The sequence below is a fragment of the Apostichopus japonicus genome, chromosome 8, assembly GCF_037975245.1.
Source record: "Apostichopus japonicus isolate 1M-3 chromosome 8, ASM3797524v1, whole genome shotgun sequence".
Classification (NCBI taxonomy): domain Eukaryota; kingdom Metazoa; phylum Echinodermata; class Holothuroidea; order Aspidochirotida; family Stichopodidae; genus Apostichopus; species Apostichopus japonicus.
The window spans coordinates 29,843,683-29,865,575 of NC_092568.1; the positions used below are offsets into that span (position 1 = coordinate 29,843,683).

General features: G+C 36.4%; 1 protein-coding gene across 1 annotated transcript in view; it reads left to right on the plus strand.

The window, feature by feature from the left end:
• Nucleotides 1-1,730: 1,730 nt before the first annotated feature.
• LOC139971505 (EH domain-binding protein 1-like) overlaps nucleotides 1,731-21,893 on the plus strand; it is a 74,921-nt gene continuing 54,758 nt past the window's right edge. The window contains exons 1-4 of the mRNA XM_071978049.1: nucleotides 1,731-1,924; nucleotides 17,751-17,972; nucleotides 20,438-20,495; nucleotides 21,583-21,678. Of these exons, the coding sequence (XP_071834150.1) occupies nucleotides 17,869-17,972; nucleotides 20,438-20,495; nucleotides 21,583-21,678 (258 nt within the window). The 5' untranslated portion in view covers nucleotides 1,731-1,924; nucleotides 17,751-17,868. The remainder of the gene's footprint in view (nucleotides 1,925-17,750; nucleotides 17,973-20,437; nucleotides 20,496-21,582; nucleotides 21,679-21,893) is intronic.

Sequence of the window (21,893 nt, forward strand, 5' to 3'; positions counted from 1 at the left end):
CCACATTTGAGTTAAAATGTTGAATTGGAAGCCACCCGTCGTGTAAGTTGTAATACATGGGCCCTTGCGGGTTTCTCCCACATTTGTGGTCGCTTAAAGGCATTGAAGACTCGCGCACAAAGAAACGTCTCATGCCGGTTAATCTGACCTAATTTTAAATAAGGTGTAACAGAAGTGTTAGACACCACCATCGATCCCAGAAAATACACACACAGCTTGCTACCGTCGGTAATTAGACACTAGTGCACAGTCAATACATGCAGCTACCGTCAATACCCATAACACAGTGAACATAACAGCGATGGACATCTTAGGTCTAGATAAAAGATAACAAGGTATCACGTTTCATTACTGTGTGCATTTTGTAGCCACACGATAAAACTTGCAAGAAACGGAAAGTTAACCTTTTCAGATGGCGGCACCCGGTTTGTGGCGAGTCTTCAATGCCTTTAAGCGTCGTAACTTAAGTTAGGAGTTAACACATCTTCTGTAAATCGCATATTTTGGACAATGCCGACCACCCTTTAAATGGTGTCTTTGCATGACCAGAAATTTAGTGTTGGTATCTCATATATTTAGTCAAGCAAAGCTGTAAATTTTCAGTGCAACTTAAATATTTCCTTATTCCTATTTACAAGATATCCACCATTAGAAGATGCTAAACCCATTGAAAGCTCTTTAATAAAGGCTATATATGATAAAGCCTGCTAGTCTGCTACTAAGTAAAACTGCAACCTTTTTGATGGAGGACTTGACGTAACGATCTGTGTGGCACTTTGTATAAGTATAGGCCAGCCATGTGATGAATGATGAACCACTATAATGTTTAATGGCTCGTTTCACAAAAAGTGGTTAACAAATACTAGCCTATTCTATATACATAGATGGATTGTGTGCGTGGTGTTTGCTAACGGTCTACAATATATCAAATCAATGTAGATAAAATGAATTTGTAAAAATAGAAACCTTGTCCAAATACTGGAATCTTTAGGCACGTACGCCACTGTGCGTGTTTTATCGCCACTGGTTATACAAGCGAACGGGGTCCTCAGTCCGGTTGTAACACTTTATAGTCGGATTGGGAAGCCAACATATGTTATCATACAATACTATCATTGCAGTGATGACATTTCGTAACATAAATAAGAAACAAGGAATAAAAATGAAATTATTCAGAATTAATGGCACTCATTAATTCTTGAGATAAGATGCATCGATCATTTTAAATGTAATATACATTTTAAGGTATAATGCAGTTAAAGTTCACCATCGATCACCATTGAAACTTATGAACCTTCAACTCCGAATTAATTATTCAGATTTGTTATCAACATATAATGCTTTAACTGTGTAAAGCCTTTCATATTTCGTTTTCCATTGTCATTATATCATGCATTCGTCTGGACCTGCCAGCTGGTCGTTTGACTAGGAAAATTACCGAGCGTCGCTACCAGTCGTTCCCTGCTTTTGTATCCCATTCAACATGAAATTATTGAATATAGAATATATTTTTACAAAATAGCTAAGTTCTGTGTTTCGTTGCCCTGGTTACCCTGTATCATATACAATAGTTAGGACATTGAACTGATCCGTTAACTAAATTTTTAAATGAAGTCATAAATGCGTTTAGGCAATGAATGTATATACCGCCACCTAAAGGCTACCGTTATATTTACAAGGTGAATGTACTTCGTGGAATTGCCGACTACGATGAGTCGTTGTTTATCATACACGATTTCAAAGTATACTGTATTGAGTACGGGTACTGCGGGCCAAACCTAGGCCTAATGTTATTTCCAATAGTTACAGTATTTCGTAATGGTCTAAGGTTTTGAAACTCCCTGTCTTTCAGTTTGATATACATCAGGATATTACACACGTCACAGAAGCCCCATTCAAGTTAAACAGTTCTGCAAAGGAAGCGGTAAGTAGACCGGATTTTGTTGGAAGGTTGTGAAAGACCATAGGCCTATAATTCACAACGCTCAATTCTTTCATTCGCTATTTTACTTCGGGCTTGATAATACTGTTACTGTGTTAATGTTAGGAGAGCCTCTCTCTCAACCATAGCATATGCATAGGCCCGACACAATAACATTTGGCCTGTACCTTATAACCACACTGCATTGTTTAGGCCTATACTACTTAAAGTTAAAGAATCTCAGTACAAGATTAACATTAGGTATATAATTACATTACATACTAGGAGGTAGTTTTCATAGCAGCTACTGTAGCTAGCTTTAAACTGTCATTACATGCTACGAAACAAGTAGGCCTAGGGCCTACATACAGTATCATAAATTTTCAGTTGGTGACGTCTTACCATAAGTAATTCCTATCTGTCACGTTATTGTTATAATATTCAATAGGTAAGTAACTTAGTCTATGGTTAAGATTCGGCCCAAGTTTGGATTTAAATCTTTTTATGTAGCGTAACATTATTCTTGTCAATGTTAAAGTTATGCACAAAGCCAGCACAGAGTTTCCAAAAATTGATAGTGCAATTCAGGTGCTATGGTGGTGTATAGAACTTGTGTTTCCTACTGTAACTTTGCTTACTTGTGTTACACATATGTATCTGCACTGATACACACAGTGTAACCACTCTTCAATCACAATTTTAATCCACAAAACCTTAAAACAGCCAAAATTGCTGTGCATTGAAACAAGGCAATATCATTTTTGCATTTTGAGGCATTTTTGTGGATTTTTCCTATCATACTATGAACTAAATGCATGCTCAAAGCTAGAAAACCTTTCCTTGCTTCAAACAGTTTGACTACCTGCATTTACAAGTATAATTCTTTCTATTTCTGGTGGAATCTGGTTAACCCATCGATGGAATCAAATCGGTGGAACTAAACCACTAAGAAGATCAGAGAGATCATCATCAGAACTATCCCTTAAAAGAGCATTAATACCCTTACTATCACAAATTTTTGGTACTGTACACCATCATGCAGATTTAATAAACTAAAGCTTAACTTGACTAAAGTGTTTCTAATAGTAATACTGTACAATAATGTTAATAATATCACTAGTTTATATCAAGTGATGGCTCTTTAGTCAAATTTACTCCATTGCATTTTCATTTAGCATCTGTCAATTATAAGCTATGCAACCCATTAAGTTATAAGACATTATAAGGCATTCTGTGCAACATACTGTATTAGCATTATGATTGATGCATGTTGGTGTACAAGGGTGGCTTTTAAAAGCACAGGCGCTCCCAACATATGCCACACAATACATGTATAAAGGAAAGGCAAGAATCTCTCAAATTTGCATAAGTCCAGCACGAAAAATTTGAGCGAATTGCATGATATAAAAGATGCAATATCATGAGTATTGCATTCCATCAGAGTTGTATCTGATATACATGTGTTTTTGCGATTTCAAATTTTGTGGATGGGTCATATGAAAAAACAACGAAAGACAAAGACAGTTTGATGTGTTGTGCATAAATTACATCTCAAATTATTGTGCAATGTACTCATCCAAATAAAAATTCAAATTTTATATGTCAACAACATTTATACTTTTTTTCTTCTTTTTTTTTTTACTTCTACAATATGTTCATTTTGTAAACTGTTTGATATGAACAGCATAACACCCAGGTTGCATGCCATTCAACCATCATGTATATAATTGGGGGGATGCTGATTATAAGGTCACAACTGAAAGAGCGATGACAGGTTTTGGTTTGTGTGTGTTTGTGATAGAGTGCGTAAAGAGAATGAAGGGCACAAAAATTAAAATGTTCTACTTGTTATGAACTGGTGCAAAAGTCTTGTATTCTTTGTAAATAACTGAGTATGTGTGTCGAGCTAAGGCTTTGACTTTTTTTCTCTTTCTTAGTTTGATCAATTGCCATTTAATTCTGAAAACTTGAAAAATACTTGAACGGTTTGATGAAATTGTCAATGTAGAGCAAACTACTTCCATTGCCACGGTGTTTGACAGTACTTCAAGTTGAACTAAGTATGCCATAAGGAAGAAATTCCCTTTTATCAATAAATGTAAATTAACAAAAGTGAAAAACTTTCAAAAAAGAGGAAAACAACAGGTGAAGAAACTAAGACATTTAGACTGTGCTAAAGGTGTACATATGGTACAGTAGGTCAACATAAAAGTTCAGCAACCCAGAAATTATGTATTATAATATTAAAAATTATATATTGAGAATTAAAGAAAAACTGTACAATGGTAGGTCATCATAAAAATGCAGTTACCCCAGAAAGTTGAAAATATATGCACACTGTTCTGTAAAAGATTGAATAAAGGACATTGAACTATGACCACTTATCACACATTCCTTGACTGAATTCTTTGCAACAAGATTTGTTCAAGTCAACAGGGATCAAAGTCTGAAAGTTTGTCAACACAAGAAACCCAGAAATTACTGTACCACTCAGTTAGACTTGATACACATGACAGTAGAATAGATCACCTTTGATCAGCACATTAATGCTATTGAGATTGAAAGTTAGATTAGGGTCACCTATAGCTCAAAGTTCAACAAGGATTTTATTGCCATTCTCAAAGTAGTTTTCCACACTGAGATATTTAATTATCTATTTTAATAATCCTCAAATGGCTATTGTAGGACTATTTTGGAGGATCAGAGCCTCTAGGCAATCCCTTTTGAAAACTAACTAGTAATTTTTTGCATGCTAAAATCAGGGGCCAGCAGTGATGACCTTTTAACTTTAGTTTTGCTTTGAAGAGAGCAGTGGCATCGCCAGACATTTCAATCTTGCGGGCCACAGGGGGGAGGGGGCACAGCACTTAATACTGTATGGGGGGCACAATGTTTATTTGTGAATGCCATCCTGGGGTAGGGGTCTAAGGGGAGGAGGTGTGAGAACTGTATGATTAATTTAGGGTCCTTAGATGCAATATCGTACAATATTTTGCAACTTGACGTAACTTTATTTTCAAGAATTTTCGGGCTTAGTTTGTCCGATATTTTTGTTTTTAATTGAGGCAGACAAAAAAGTTATAAAAAATGGAAATTAACCCTTTTGCTTTTATAATGTTTTTAAATAATTAAGGGTCATGACATGCAATTTGGTGCTATCTGGTGATTATGAGAGAACAAACAGATGTTTTCCGCTTGAAAAGTTGAGGGGGGGGAGCATACTTGAGCTCCCTCGGGTTTTGAGAAAGTTTACAACGTGAAGAAGAGAGTTGAAAATTGAATTGAAATTCATGTTGGGTAGTGAAGTTTAAACACTAGCGGTTCACGCGGGGGCCTCTGTGACCTTGTTAGTGAGAAAACAACTGGTTATTGTGATAGTGGGTGGAAAGAAGTTTTACTGATGAACATTAAAGGTTTCGTCCTTGTAAAGAATATTTTGTTTGAGTATTTTTGTAACACTTCAAATCGCATCGGGGGGGCACAATGTTTGTGGGAGGGCCCGTGCTCCCCCAGGCCACCCCTTGGCAACGCCACAGGAAGAGAGGAAGCTGTTGGGCAGGTTATGCAGTTCATTTAGCCACTGGATTGACTGGCCCGTTTTCATCCTTGGGTTTGTATAAGGATATTGGATCATGCTTTGTCTGTTACTGTGTGTTACAGAATCTGAATGAAGTGTCTTTCAAACTAGTCTTGTAGACTCTTGTTTGCTTCTTTAATTTGTCTCATTTATAATAACATCCTGCGTTCTAAACGCTGTTCTTCCTGGTAGGAGGTCATTTGAGCAAACATATCTTTGTTGTCAACAACTGTAACTAACCGAGATTTGACTCCACCCAAAACTATATACAGTATATACCTGTATAGTAGTGTAGAAGAAAACTGATAGGCCTGCATATATGGAAAAACTACATGCACAAATACTGTATCTCCATAACCAAAATCCTTTAATAAATTGTGAAGAGAACTCCTTGTGGATTGGGTTACTTGTGACTCAAAATTTTACATGTTTGATATTGTTGCCATTGGAAGGTAGGTTTAGTGACAAAACACAGGCATCTTATGTTTGTTGCTGGTTTTCTTATTTAACGATATATGTGCATATTTGTGGTCACAGAAGGTTATACACTGGTACAGTATATATGAGAAACAGTTTTTGAAAATTGTTTAATCATAATGTTCAACCTCCAGATTATCTTGTTCGATACTCCATTAAACTCTATGAAGGTAATCTTTTCAGTCAAAGTGATGCGACTAGCTCATTAATATTAGAACCTTTAAGAGCTAATGAGTATTATGTTGACTTGTTAATAGTTGGTGCATGTGCTATGTACTGAAAGTACCAAGAGAGAAGTTGTACTTAAAACACATCTGACCGCCCAGTAGCAGCTTTGTATGCATAATTTGGACGCCATTTGTAGAGAAAGTCACCATACTGCTATTAACAAATAATTTGGTAATCTGTACATGATTTAGCTGAAGATGATATTGCCTAAGTTATAAACTCTCATGCCCCATTTTTAGAACATAATCCCTTTCAAGTTGTGCTTACATTCCTCTCACAGACACGTTAGTGTCCATGCATAAAATATTATTTTATATTTAAATTATCATATATAGAGTTTTCTTCCACTCATATTATAACTGTCAAAGCCGTACTGTACAAGTACTGTAGCGTTGCGAAAATGCACACCTCAAACGAATGCTGCTAGTACTGAGGTGACAGTGCAGTTAGATTGCATGATGGGATATATATTGCATCGTGAAAGTTCAAGTCACTTTTCACGTGTTTACCTTTGTCTATAATAATCGCCGTTTACACAGTATGTTGATCAATTTCTTTTTTTTTACTACAGAGACATCCCTTTCATTGTAACAGCAGTCAAATTAAAACTTCTACAACAGGGAAACCAGCTATATATATATTATTAGCGTATATGGTATCCAGAGCGAGTCAATAATCTGAGCCATCAATGGTTGGCATTAAATTGCATTAGCAGATATTGATCTGATTGATTTCCAAGGTGAAAAAAAATAAATAGTAAAGTAAATTTTGGATTCTATGCCAGTGAGTATGAGGAATATGACAAAAGTTTTTTCCTCATGCTTTTATCCACATTCCCAGAGGAGCTTATATAAGAGCTCCAAATTCATTTCATTTCTGGGGGCTGTTTGAGAGGATATTTATTCACTTTTCCATTTCTCTGCAATCTCTGTTGAAGGAGATGTTCATCTGGGAAACACTTCTTGTGACCTTGTCTGCAGTATTAATTAAATCTCTTTAAAGAAGCAAAGGGATTTAGAGAGTTAAGAAAAATCTATTAATGAAAATATTGGACATTGTTGATGGTTGAACTGCCAAAAAAGTAAAATCACTATAAAACTTTATTATAAAGTAATGGCACTTTACTGTAGACGTAGAGTAAGACAGTAATATTCCTGTATTCCTTTACTGTTCTGAAGTTGCGTAGATTATAAGCCATCCACTTTAAGATGTTTGAAGGAACTGGAGTTGTCTTTGTCACTTGTTGTTTTCATTTCATTTGGACCAAAGAAGTAAAGAATTGACTCAAAACTTGCCAGAAATGTAGGTTATTGACCGCAACTGACAGTAATTGCATCTGATCAAGTAGGAATCATGTATTACACAAACACTTCTTTAGATAGAACAAAGGTTTACCATACAGTTGAGTACGTGTGTTACTTCATTGTGGTCTCATTTAACATTTTCTTTATTTGTTCATTTGATTGTGATGGACTAAGTTTGTTTTGTTTAGCGTCTTGTGCAGAGCTCTACTTCTTGTTTCTGATTTAGCTCTATACATATCCACTTTATTATGATGTATTATCTGTACAGTGTAGCTATACTCTGTTTGATTGGGAGGGGTGGAAATGGATAGGAATGGGGATGGGTAGGTGATGGGGATAGGTAGGGGATGGGGATGAGATGGGGATGGGGATGGGTAGGGGATGGGTAGAGGATAGGGATGGGTAGGGGGTGGGGATAGGGAGGGATGCGGAGGGGTAAAGGATGGGGATGGGTAGGGTATGGTAGGGGATGGGTATGGGTAGGGGATGGGTATTGTAGAGGAAGGATTGGGAGGCAACAAATGAAACAGGCTTGCATAATTTATAATTGCTACCAAAGCACAGTACTTTTTAATTATTTGGAAGGGCCAAGGTGTGCTGAAGAAATCAAATTTTCAAGATGTTATTGACATCCATGGTTAACCTGTAGGCTTATATATATACTGTAGGTATGATCAATTGTTTTGTGTACTCTGTAGGTATAGCCTCAAAGTTTGTTAAATCAGGTGTCTTAGTCACAGTTATAATCTGTCAAATTCATATAAGATTTGTATTTTTATTACTTTCTTGACAGCACTCTGCAAAACACATTCGAAAATGGGTTCGTGTGACATTTCCACTCAGCAGTGTGCTTTATCAAGAACTATAAATCATATAATATTAATTTACATCTGTATTATCTGGGTGAACAGTTTGTCAGATCTACATGTAGTCATTAATTATTCCCTAAAAGTCTGTGAGTGAAAAGTGTTTTAGTCATGAATAAAATCTTGTTTGAACAATCCTAAGTTCATGGACAAAAATATAGTAAACCAGCAACTAAACTCACAAATGCCTCAAAAAAGCATGTACCATCTAGTCAATCACCTTGATGTCCAATATTATTGTAAAATGTCTAGAATCAGTATAATATATCTTCTAGAGCTCTGACTCTATCTATACCGTATATTTTTGCTTTTTATGACCATTCTGACGTGTTTCTTTGTAAGTCTTTGCAGAGCTGGTATGTCACCGGACACTCTCCTTCAATTGTAATATGATTGTGTCTTCATTCAACACCGTTTAATTTTACGTAGGAGGGGAGATCTGTGCCGATATTTCTCTGCTCCATAATTGTGACTTTCCGCTACGAACAATCGCCAGGAAGTTGCAATCATTATCAATCAGCAGTGAGTTTGTCATATATATGCTAGCCCTCCTTAACAACATCTTCTTGCGAAGAAGAAGATTGGCCTAGGTAATACATCAGTCTGGGTATTTCAGATGTGTACCAAACATGAACATTGAAAAAAATAGAAAAATGTACAGTTACGCTGTAGAAAATACATGGGATTATGTGGGTGGAAAGTGACAGTGATGATGGATGTACTTAGATATTGCAATTTGAAAACTGTATCAAAAGGAGTAATGATAGTATGGCCAGTATGAATTTGATATAAATGAATGTAATAAAACATCATGACAGAATTCTGGTCCGTCACAACGTAACTGATTACATTTTGACGAGTTTGGTATATATTTGATGGATAAAACCAGATATGATATAAATTTGAGGAGAGTGAAATTTTTTGAAATGACGTCGAATAGATGCATAGTTTTGGAGTTGAGATTTGACTTTGAAGCGAAGTGTAGTGTGTTTTGATCAATCCTTGGTCGACAAATATTGAATGTTGAGCTTTTTTCTTGTTTGTTTGTTTGTATTTTTTGCAACAGTTTACCATGTTATAGAATGGAAAATATGGCCTTTTTGTGGAGATTAGGATATTCAATAAATGTAGTTCATTTAACAATACAGATCTCCCTTGATTACACAAGTTTTAAACCATTCAAGTTTATATAATTTCAGTAAACTTAGTGTGATGTAGTGGATTAAAATATGACATTGGGGGAGAGCATATTTAGAAAGAACAGCTTAGTGAATATTGTCTTTTTTTCAATCTGGTTTTAGTCGGATTAAGAATTATTCAGATAAAAGTTTCAGGAATGAAGCTGCTTCACACAGGTCTATGATTGTTAATTAAATAATAAGTGGCTTCCCCATTGACACCAGTACATAAGACTCATCATCCCAGTTTTCGACCAGAAACCTGTCTCTTTCCAAATTAAGGTTGATCTTTTATATATATATATATATATGCAGTATTAAATCCACCTCACCTCACCTGTGCTTCTGCACCAGTGGAAGACAACTTATTTCATTTAGTAAGATCAACAGTGAGTATAAAGCCATATATTGTAATCATTTGGCATTCTATCCAAAAGGCATTTAGCTCAAAGGAAAGATTTGGAGTTGAAGGTCGACTGGGAATTGACCCTGTGTTGACACCCCCACCAATATAAATCAGGTTCCCTGTGTAAAGCTACCAGCATCAAAGGAGCATTTATAAGGTACTTAACACAGACTCACAGAAGATAGGAGTATATTGTGTGTAAATTAAACATTCCTACATGTACAATGTATGGTGAACATACAGTATGTAGTCAGTATAGTTAGTGTTCAGTACCATCACCTACTGTACCACTTGTCAAAGATTGTGCTAAGCTATGCAGTCATAAGTTGTTGTTGTTGTAATTGGCTGTTTTTGTGACTTGGGTGGGGGTGGGGAGGGGGGGGGGTTGCATGATCAGTTAGCTTTAACTATATATCTTCATATCCAGGTTGCGATATGTGACATCCTGAATGTCTGTGTTTGTCATTACTCATTAGAGCTATCTTTGATACATATATAGCGGTGTTACTTTTATGAAAAGGAAGGAAAACACACAGTTAACTTCATTCCTCTCTACCTGTCTCCTATACTTGTATACACTCTGATCTTCCAAGCCAATCACAATTGGGGTAATATTATTGCACCGTACTCCCAATGACCCTTTCGGGGTCACAGCCCTCTTCTTCCAAATCTGCCATTCCATACGCTTATTAGACGGCGTTTTTCGAGCAGGATTTCAAACCATTTGATACAACATTCTACAGATTCCTACGTAAGAGTCTTTGAAATCGGAATCATTCATACTCTTACACCTTTCTCACCTACTACGAGCACTGCATCGATACATTTATACATCCTTGAAAGTTTCCATCATTCACATGTATTTATTTCAATCAGTTACCACGTGCCTTTTCTCTAATATTACTCGTTAGGGGTAAGTATCGCCAATTCATAAATGCCTAATCCAACTTTCTGTATACTGGACCAGTCTCGAATGCGATTTGAGACTGGTCGAGTGTATAGAGAGGAGAATTGCTTCAGGATCGAAATGTTAGACAAACACTGGTTTGTTGCCGTGGCAATCATGAAGTCATAATTAAAAGAAATGAAGACATGGTGTACATTGCCATGAGTATATGCAGATATGTTTATGGGCAAAGAAATTTTCAAATTGCAAAAGAATACTGTACAGTATATATAGCCTACTTGCAATTAATTACAGCAGTAGTACTGTATATGTTTTCACACACACCGAGTCTCAATACACACGGTACGTACTTCTTAAATCATCCAGCTAAATACTTAGAGTAACATGAAAGACTTAGGGATTAATTTTGAGCTTCATTTTGAGCTAGAGTCAATGTCAGCAACCTTATCGAGGTGCTTCAACGAAGAACCGAAGCGTAAAGCGTCCAATGTTGACACTATAACAGAGAAAACCTTGTCGCTAAGCCTAGCAATAACGTAAGCACTAGGCCTACTACTACTTATAGCAGTAACGACATGACTGACCAGGGACTAGGCCTAGCGATCTTTCATACTCGCAATAAAACTGCGGTTACTACAAGTCCAAACCTGTCGAACAATCATGCAATGGGGCTCGGAACCTCTTAAAAAACTGCTCATTCTCAGGCCCAGTAAACGTTTATTTGAACGGTTCATCTACCGACCAGGGATAGACGAGTTCTTCTCAAAAGAATGTTAGCAACAGGCAACGTTGCTAGCCTAACTGTTGTAGCGTTTACGGACTTTCCAGAACACACACAACTCAGCATCTGTTTATTGCGCAATTTGGCCTGGTAGGTCAAAAATAAGTTTTAAAATGTTATCTTTAGAAATTTGTTCATTTGTTCTTATTTAATTGACATTTCCCTCCATTTTTTAGTGTTTGCATTGATTAAAGTACCAAAATTTAAGACCAAACGATACTGTTTCATTCGTATTTTTTTCACTCTTAATGTTTGTCGGAAGAAAATGCTGTTTTACATGAGGTGACTATTACGTCATTCAGGAAAAAGATCAAGGGAGGCATAAGGAGAATTAAATACAGATCAGCAAAAATTATCGAAAAAATGCCGTTTTCTAACATTTGTGAGGGTCATTTATGAATGGGGATAAAAACGAGGGTACCCGGTCTTCAATTTGATTTGAGACCTCTGATGACGCTATCGCCTCGGTCCGCTCAGCCTCCTCGATGACGTCATCATCGGTCTCAAATCAAATTTAAGACGGGTTCCCCTCGTATTTATCCCCTAATTGATACCCAAACCAGTAAATGCTTAGATCATCATCTCACTGAAACGTGAACATCATAAGACGGTATTGTGTCCCTTCATAAATCGGAAGGTGGATAAGAAATGTCGGTGTGCTTATCTTTACTTTCATAGATAACGTACGATCGGTTTTAAAATACGGTATATTTCTGTTGTCGACTGAAGCCTCGCAGTTATTACAGCACACTTGTCACTTGTTAGCTGCATGTGTATTAGTTACAGTACACACAAATGGATAAACCTCAATGTCACTAAGAGACTTACTGTATAAATTTTCTTAATGGCCCTTTGGATGCTCGTACATTTAGCAAGTTATTGGATTCAAAACAGACAAAGTTGTAGTCCACGGTCTTCATAAGTTTAATATTTTCCGGTTTTAGTGGACTACAATGTACAGTAACAAGTATATTTTTCCACTTTCTAGGTTTCTGATATCTTTTCTTTTAGTGGTTGAATATATATACAGTACCTAGTAAAAGATTGTTAACACTCAACGCAAAGTCCAACCTGCGGATGATATGCTCACTAGTTTGAGGAAGAATGTTCATCACCCATAATACTTTTTACCTGGCAAGTTTATCCTCCATTCCTTCTCTCATCTTCATCTTCATCTGTCTACCACTTTCTCTTTCCTTATGAAATTTATCAACAATATGTCTATATGTAACAAGTGGTGGAAAACTACACAGCCATTGAGAACTATACTGTGGGAGATCTGACTTCTGGCATAATGCTAGACTCGGACTTGTTGTCAACATCGACGTTAATAATTTAATATACTGTAATCCTGTGTCTTTAATAGTCAAGTACAGTATGTCCTGCATAGTCAAGTATGGCTGACCCCAACCTCCTTTTCATCGTGCAGATATAAAGTGCAAAAACGTGACTGAAAATTTTAATGGAGGAATTAATTAAAGATGAATATTGAATGATATATGTTTGGCTGAATAAGAGATTTGGTTTTGTCATTGTTGTGTTATGGTTGTTGCAAAGGCAATGCCTTTATTGCATATAATGATAAGTGGAAAAATCTAGGTATTGATCGCAGCTGTATGTACTGACTGTACACTAGTGTCTAATTACCGACGGTAGCAAGCTGTGTGTGTATTTTCTGGTATCGATGGTGGTGTCTAACACTTCTGTTACACCTTATTCGAAACGAGGTCAGATTTCCAGCATTAGACGTTTCTTTTTGCGCGAGTCTTATCACCCTTTAAGCACCAAAACAATGATAGATCCTCAAAATTCAAAAATCCCACCCCAAGGTAACTCTCTGGCAGCATTATTTGCATATATACACATTATTGAAAAATTGAAATACTGCCATAGGTATTAGAAAGATTGATGTATAGCACCAAATCTGGGATATAATTCATCTTTGTTCAATATATTTTGTTGTTGTTATGCGTTACTGCAAAATTATGAAATGAAAAATGGCAATAAAAGAGGTGAATCAAATTGTAGTATCGTGCTTCCAAGAAAAGATTATGCTTAATTTGTCAAAGGGGGGGGGGGGGGGGAAAGGAAGTCCCAACTTTATTATAATCTTCTTGGTTTGTGTCCTTCTTAAACCAAAAAACAAGAAGCATCAACAATATTCCTGACCAACCATTGTATTTGTCAAATTAAGTGATATTATTGTAATTGTTTCTCAATATGTGACAAACATTTACAATAATATAATGTCCGTTGGATCATTGCGGAATAATTTCACCAAATTTTCAAATGTTTGAAGTCCAACTCAAGCTATGATACCCTATAGCTGTTAACAAACACATACATATATTTCTGCTCTTTATTAAAGCGACACCAGTAGTTTGTGGCAGTCATTAATTAAAGACAGCCCCATCTTCATGAATAATTACTGTACAACCTGTCACTTGCAAAATGAGATACCCAAATAAATCAGGCCTTTGAAATGATCTACTGTAGAAATCTATTTCCAGAGAGCTGTATAAATTATCACTGTCAATGGCAGATAAATTGCATGAGTGGTCTCATTTGATGTCAAATTGATGCTTTGTGTGTCAGATCTCTAGATGTTGGTAAACATTTGGTGAGAAAGTGCAAGTGGTCTGATATTGATTGAAATCGACAGTTCAGTTCAGAAAATAGCAAGGTATTGATTTTATTTGATTGTTGTTCTCACAGTTAATAATGTGTAAAACAACAAAACAACATCAGCTTGTCTCTTTGAGTTATTACAGTGATATTTTTTACTGTAGTTTGTTTTTATCTTTTGTTGTTGTCGTTGCTCTCTTTGCTTTGCTGCCTTGAGGAAGTGTATCTAAGTTTAGATACCCAGAAGAAAGAAGAAGGATCAGATAAACCTGAAGTCTATTACTATAGATAAGCCAACAGAATGAGTTTAAGTGCTTCACATTTTAACAGTTTCCATTCACAAATTGTTATGTTAACCTGTCTGTCTCTATACACTACTGTTTTGTACCCAAACTGACTAAAATTAAAATTAAAATGGAATACCAGAAGTTTGTTATTGTTCGATTCTGGTTAACTGTTTGTAATTGCATCGTACAGCTAAATGGCTGTCATTAAGAACCAAATTACTGAACCATGTACAGCGCATGTTTAGTAGAGTCTTTAGTCTATGAACCCCAACAGGCTAATTTGCTGATATTTCTCGGTGATTGAAGTTTTGAAATAATTAAAAATATATTAAAAATAAGATAAGAACACTGTGATATCGCTCTAATAGATTATCATTTGGATAAGAACATCTTGGAGTAGTTTGTGTGTCTTTGATCGATAGCCGTCTTGTTGTTTTTGTTTAAACACTGTATGGGTGGTAAAATAATTGTACTTTGGCGCCAAATGCAAAAAAAATGCTGCTTTGAGCAAGACGATACAGTCTACTGCACTGTTTATTGTATAAACTTGGCAAACTGTGAACAATTTTCATAGAAGAGCCAAAAAAAAAAGAAAAAGGGGGGGGGGGAAGATATGGTAAGGTCATATCAGAGTTTCATTCTGTGAATATTGCAGACAAAAAAGGAATTTTCATCTAAGAGCCAAATACTTTAAACATACGGTAACATACAGTGAGACCACTATATGAGTGGGACAAACTTAGTAAACATTGTCATTGTACCTGTACTCGTGGTCAAATAAGGTGAGATGATGTTACTGTACAGTCTCACTTATGAGTAGGACAAACTTACTAAGCATAATCGTTATGAATACCTGAACATGGTCACATAAGGTGAGACCATGTTATAGTTTCCCTGTATGAGTGGGACAGACTTATTAAGCATTGTTGTTACGGAATCAAAATACCTCTACATCGTCACATAAACATGAGACCATGTTAACAGTCCCTCTTAATGAACACAACAAATGATCAAGCATTGGGAATAAACATCACAACAAAACTTTAAACATGGTGATATGGTAACATCAAATTACAGTCTCATTCTAGATATGAACATTACAAACATTCTTATCTTATATACCAGTCCGAGTGGATAAAGACGGTGGCATTTGAAGCAATGAGGCTTAATAATCAGGAGGTTCCGGGTTAGATTCCCAACCGGGTCATAGTAAGGTGGGTTTTTCATCCAAGAGCAATCTATGGTTTTCCCACCTGAAATGACTTTCTAAATTGAAACAAAGATTCCAAATTTGAGTTTAAATGTTGAATTGGAAGCCACCCGATGTGTAAGTTGTAATCCAATTATGCCCTTGCAGGGTTCCTCCCACATTTGTGGTCGCTTAAACGTTATAAAAATAACTGCTGATTTATCAGGCAATAGTGCCAAAATATCTTTGTACACATGATCAATACAGTATGGTTACACCATGTTTAATACAGCCTACAGATTATCATGCAAGACACTACAGTAAGTAAGGCTCAAATTTCTTGAATCATGATAATACATTACACATTACACCCTAAGAAGTATGAACCTCCCAAACTACCAAATGACACATGAAATATTTGGTTCATCGGACTATTTGTTACATGATTTAGTTTCCCAGCCTATCCTAACCTCAAAGTCAGTCATTTTGACTGGACATAAATCTGCCGGCCTAGGAATTTCACTGGTCTCAATGTGTTATTCAAAGCCTCTTATTATAAGGAGGCACTTTCCATGAAGCTGTATTTCCACCGTCCTGCTGGGCCTGTTATCTAAATTGAAACCTTCTACAACCTAGAAAAAATTAATTTCCTTGAATTATTCACGGCAGTGAATATAATTGTTGTATTTTTCTTAGTACATATTTTATGTGTTTTAATATTTAGGCACTTGAGTAGTCCCTCCTCTGAGTTAGTTTTTGTTTCACAGAATGAAACAAGTATGACTCCCTGCCCATCTCTCCCCCCCCCCCCCCCGGAAAAAAAACAGGGTACCTCCTCCCATAAATAAATGAAGGAAATCTTGCATTACTGTATAGATAATTATTTATGCTAGTCTTTGGATATGATAAATAACAAACTTGACCAAAGCAATAAATTTGATCAATCAGAACAGAGTTGTTAATATTTTGCATTCATTAATGTCAGTTCCATAGTAAAAGAAAAGAAAAAAAAACCCTAAGCAATGTGATTTATAGATTTATAGAACCATTTTTGTCATCATTTTTTAACCTAATTTTGTACTCATTTTCCAAAGTATTTACGATATATTGACTGAATTCAGCAAGAGCTCTGTCTCTATCCAGTCATTAGCAGAATTACATATCTACAGAATCAAGTATTATGGAATAAGAAACAGTTTGAAGAAGAGCAGGGATGTGCTCAAGAATATATGAGTGCCGGGACGGATTGGTGCGATAGTATGATCCACGTCCTAGGGGAGGGGTCTAAGGTGTAGGAGTATAAAGGGTAGGGGTATACCGTATACCCCTACCCCTACCCTTTTGAAAGTTGTGCAAAATGAAGTATGCTTAGATGGCAATTGGTGCCATCTTTTTCCTAATCTGGAGCCAACTTCTGTGCCAATTATTCACTCATATTTTGGTAACAGTAAAATTTGTTCAATTAATCATCAAAAAATAGTGCCAGGCGGAAATGTTGAAATTACTGTTTGTGCTGGGTGGGATGCTGCCGTTTGCCGCGGCCCCGGCCCCCTGCGTGAGCACACATCCCTGGAAGAGTATCCCATGTCACACAACTCTCTCTCCTTGATCACAGTGTTGCATGACCCCGTTTATAGATGATTGTTTCAGCACTACAACTCGCATTGTTTCCAACCTGGTTCATAGCAACTTCTAGTTTCAATGTTACTCAGAGAGAGAAAGCGCTATTGTGTCCAACCTGGAAACCTACACTCGAACCCACTTGAAGTATGAGAGCACCAGATTGCACAATCACGAGTACGAGTAGTACTAGTGTTTACCGTATGAGTTTCACAATCTGGTAAAGTGCTCTTTTCGTTCTTCTCTTTTTGTCTTTGAACTCATTTTTTATGCAAAATACGTCAGCTGTTTCTAATGCACTACAATTGCTCAACATTGGATTTGAAACTAGTTTTAATTGTTCTTATATTCTTCTTCACTTCTTTGCTGTTTTTGTTTTTCCAGGGCTTTCTTCCTGTTTTTCCTTTGAGGTTCTTAGGACACCATCGACCTTGGCAGAGTCGGCAGTAAACATCCCTTGCCAGCGCATCCTCTGGGACTGCTTGTTTGGTAACCGTCTGAGATGGCCTTAGTCTGGAAGAAGCTGCAGAGGGTCGGCAAACGAGCAGCCAAATTCAAGTTCACTGCATCGTTTCATGAATTGACATTGGAAGCTACAAAGAAATGGTAAGGTTTCTCCAGAATTGCTCAAATATTTGCAGCTCAGGTAGAATAATTCAAGCTATATCAGTAGGAAAAAAAATGACATGGTAAGTTTGGAGGGCAGTTTGCAAATTCTCGCAGAATATTCACGGGGATTGTCTTCAATATTTCCTTTAATTCTGCATCAATTCTGATTTCAATAGAGTGAACGAAATTGAGGTCGTCCGCCTGTCAGTTGCGTCCTCGGTGTTGAGACAAGTTTCTCATCTATCTACTGCGTTACATTTGGGGAGAGGCAGGGTCAAATATCAATATGAAACACTTAATGAGGTGCTAATAATAACAATAATAATAACCTGAATGAAGACACACTGGCTCGCATAGTTACTTTGTCTCCGCACTTACCTGTCTCCTCGCAATTTTAGTAGCTGCACTCTAGAGTGATGTGGTAGCCATTTAGCAATGTTCTCCCTTAGTGACCTCTCACCACAGTTCAACACATCGACCTCTCATTCTACCCTCACAAATTGCCTGGACTTGTTTTGTTATTTTCCTTATGGTTAATAATAATCTTGTTCACTGGTAACCATCTGATATTGTGTTTGGAAATCTTCCAAGTTTTATTTAGAATTTTATAGGGATTAACTCATCTCATCCGCCTGGTATCATATTGTACTTGACATGCTGATGACCCATCCTGGTTTTATAGGTGTCAAAGTTCATTTGAGTTCAACAGAGTTCAAAATATGACAACCATGTGAAGCCCTATATGTATATCTAAATGATCTCATTAGGGTTGTGCGGGATCCTGGTAGTCAAGTGAATCCCGGTATCCCGATCCCGGTATTGACTAATCCCGATCACAAAGCAATGTGTAAATACTACCGGTAGTGGGAAAACAACCGGTTATTGCATTCGTTTCAGTATCATTCCCGGGAATCCCGGACATATTAAAAATATCTACGTGTTACTATTTGAAATAAAGAAAACAAAACACAATTTTTTCTGGTTTCTGTGTTCTTAGTTTGAATAATATCTGACCAATTTACGTACTGGCCTAGACCTATATATTAACAAATCAACTTTTCACGTAGTAATTTGCACCTAGGCTACACCAAATATCGAACGTTTCTTGCGCTCAGCATGTTACGGGACCTCAAAGTTATTCTGAAATTTTCGTTATTTATTCTTCCTTCAAACAATGATTGTCAAGGTTCCCATGTACAAAATCTTACTCTTATGCATTTCACCTCATTTTGTTATAATAATTATAACGATTTAATAAATTTTGAGCCAAAACCGCAGGGAGTATATCCAGTTTAAATCCATCTTCGCACGGGACTGTATATTATTATAGCCTAGGGTACGGTACAGGTACACACAGCAGTTCTTGAGATTTGATGATGTAATGAAATGGATTCGTTTATTAATGCGGGGGGTTCCACGATGTCATTTATATTTATTTTTCGCTACTTTTTTAATTTTCAAGATCTTTTGTACGAAAGATTGATATTGTACGTATTGAAAGTATATTTTCTGGAGTAAACAAAAGCCGATTAACGATATAAATAAATCTGTACTATTCTTATGTATGTAGTTTATAATCCCGTATTTACGTAGCCCCTATGTAACATTCTTATTGTCTGAAGTTCCAAACACGTGGTGACTTGTTGATAGTTAAAAACTTTTCATTGTGAACTTTTGAACTTGAAGGGGTTGCCCTATTCCAATATCATGGATTAGTGGGGAACTCCCAATTTATGTTTGTGTACGGATTACAAGTTTAATCCACGTGCGAACGTGTTAATCTAATATCGTACGTCGAGTATGAATGAAGGATGGTGTGGGTTGCTTTTTTCCAAGGTTTGTGCTTTTCTTTTTGGAAGTGTATGTTAAAAAACAAAGGCCCTAATATAGCGAGTTATTTTTTTTATTTTTTTTTATGAACGTGCGTGTAAGAGTATGTACATAACCTATATGCTATGTATATTGAATGTATGACATTGATAGTCTCGTAACTAAGTGCTTTGAACCGTAGATGAAAGTTGAAGAAAATACCGGTTGTAGTTACAATACCGGGATTCATGTTGCAACACTACCGGTTGTGTGAAATCCGACTACCGCACATTGCTAGATCTCATCATGTACAAATCTCATAAATAATTAGATGCACATGAATAAGTTGATCCAGCTCTGCAGATTTTGCCGGCGGTGAAATCATCTTTTTTCATACTCAGCACAGTCAAACTTTCAACACCATGTAAATATTATATAATTGATCAATATGGGATGGTCCTATTTTTGAAACTTCCATTAAAACGAAACAAAAAAACACCTTTTCTTTAAAAAGTTTCTGTGAACAGGTAACACTGAAGTGTGTGCTCATTCTTAGAGTAAGTTGTCCAAATGTAAGACAGTATATCTGCTTTGTTTTTTAATTAAAGGGTTCATTAGTATTCTTCATTAACTTCCTTGTTATTCTTTTCCAGGCAACCTGATAGGTTATCCGTGATATGGACTAGACGAGGAAGGAAGAGCTCTTCAGATGTACGTATACATCGTGTCAAATATGCCGTTGTTAAACGTGCATAACTTTCCACTATTAGTACTTACAGTAAATCATCAATGCATCTGTTATTTTGATGTGCTCTGCTCTTTTCATTGAGTGTTGTACTGTGTTAATATATACCTAATCAGTTTCCATTGGTGTTTTAGAAAAAGAGAAGAAAAAAAAACCTTGGGAGATGGTTTAGAAGGGTGTTAAATGCACGTGTAGCATTTTACTGTTGTTAATACTGTAGTTTGTGTTGCAAGCTGCCGTGGTTACATGTAATTTAAAATTTCCATCATTTCTGTCCTTGAATTGAATCTAACATTTTACTCTGATTGCATTTATGACAACAGGTTTGTTAAACTCTCTGTTAGCCTTGCAGGGGAATATGCCTGGGATGTGTGGGTGGGATGGGTGGGGGGGGGGGTGGGGTGGGGTTATTCATAAACTTAATATAGTTGAATTGACTGCAGCCTGGGCATATTTTGTAATATTACAACCTATGAAGTGACCGATAGGTTAAAATATTGGGGATTTTAAATTTTCTGATATTAAATGATAATTTATGATATTTATATGCAAATAATGCTGCCATTTTTGTTGGAAGGGGGGGGGCGGAGGTGGAAGGAATGACAGGTGCATGGTCTTCCCATAAAAATACAATATTTATGTTGTCATGAAAATGTTTGCCTTTATGGATGAAAGTAAAAACTTCAGACTTGCCCAAGTCACTCATTCAAGGTTTTAAGCAGCTGTAGCATTAAATTAACAGTTACATTTTTTATTTGAGGTATATTTTGTTGGAATGAGACAGTAATAATACACACACACTGCTGGTATCTCAAAAGGTAGATTCTTAAGTATCCTTGAATTAGTGAAGATTTTAAAACTGCATTTTGTGTTAAATTTGCTACAGTCTGATGGTACCATACAGGTCTGTAATGATTGAACAGGGACTTAAAAACATAATCTTAATCAACAATCTTAGTAAACAAACATTTAAAAACCATTGTTAGTATCTGTTTAGGCTCATCTAGACTGTTCTACATACTTTCTTATTTGATCATTTTTCTTGATTTTTAGCTCCATAAGTGGGTGCCTGGTATCAAGGATCCATTCAAAGGGTCTGTGGTCTGGTCTGTGCCTGAAAATGTAGAAATCACTGTTACTCTTTTTAAGGTAAGCTGATTCATTGTCTGCATGTAACGTAGTCAGTGCATGTGACTGTAATTGCAGCTCTTCTCACTTGCCTGTTGTAGTACCATAACCTGGTCCTTCGCCTTACAGGTTTCTTTACCTTTTTTTTTTCTTTATTTTATTTTATCTTTACCTTATTTATTCTGGCCATATAGCTTATCAGTCTGTTTCCATTTGCCTGTCACATCATCCTACCA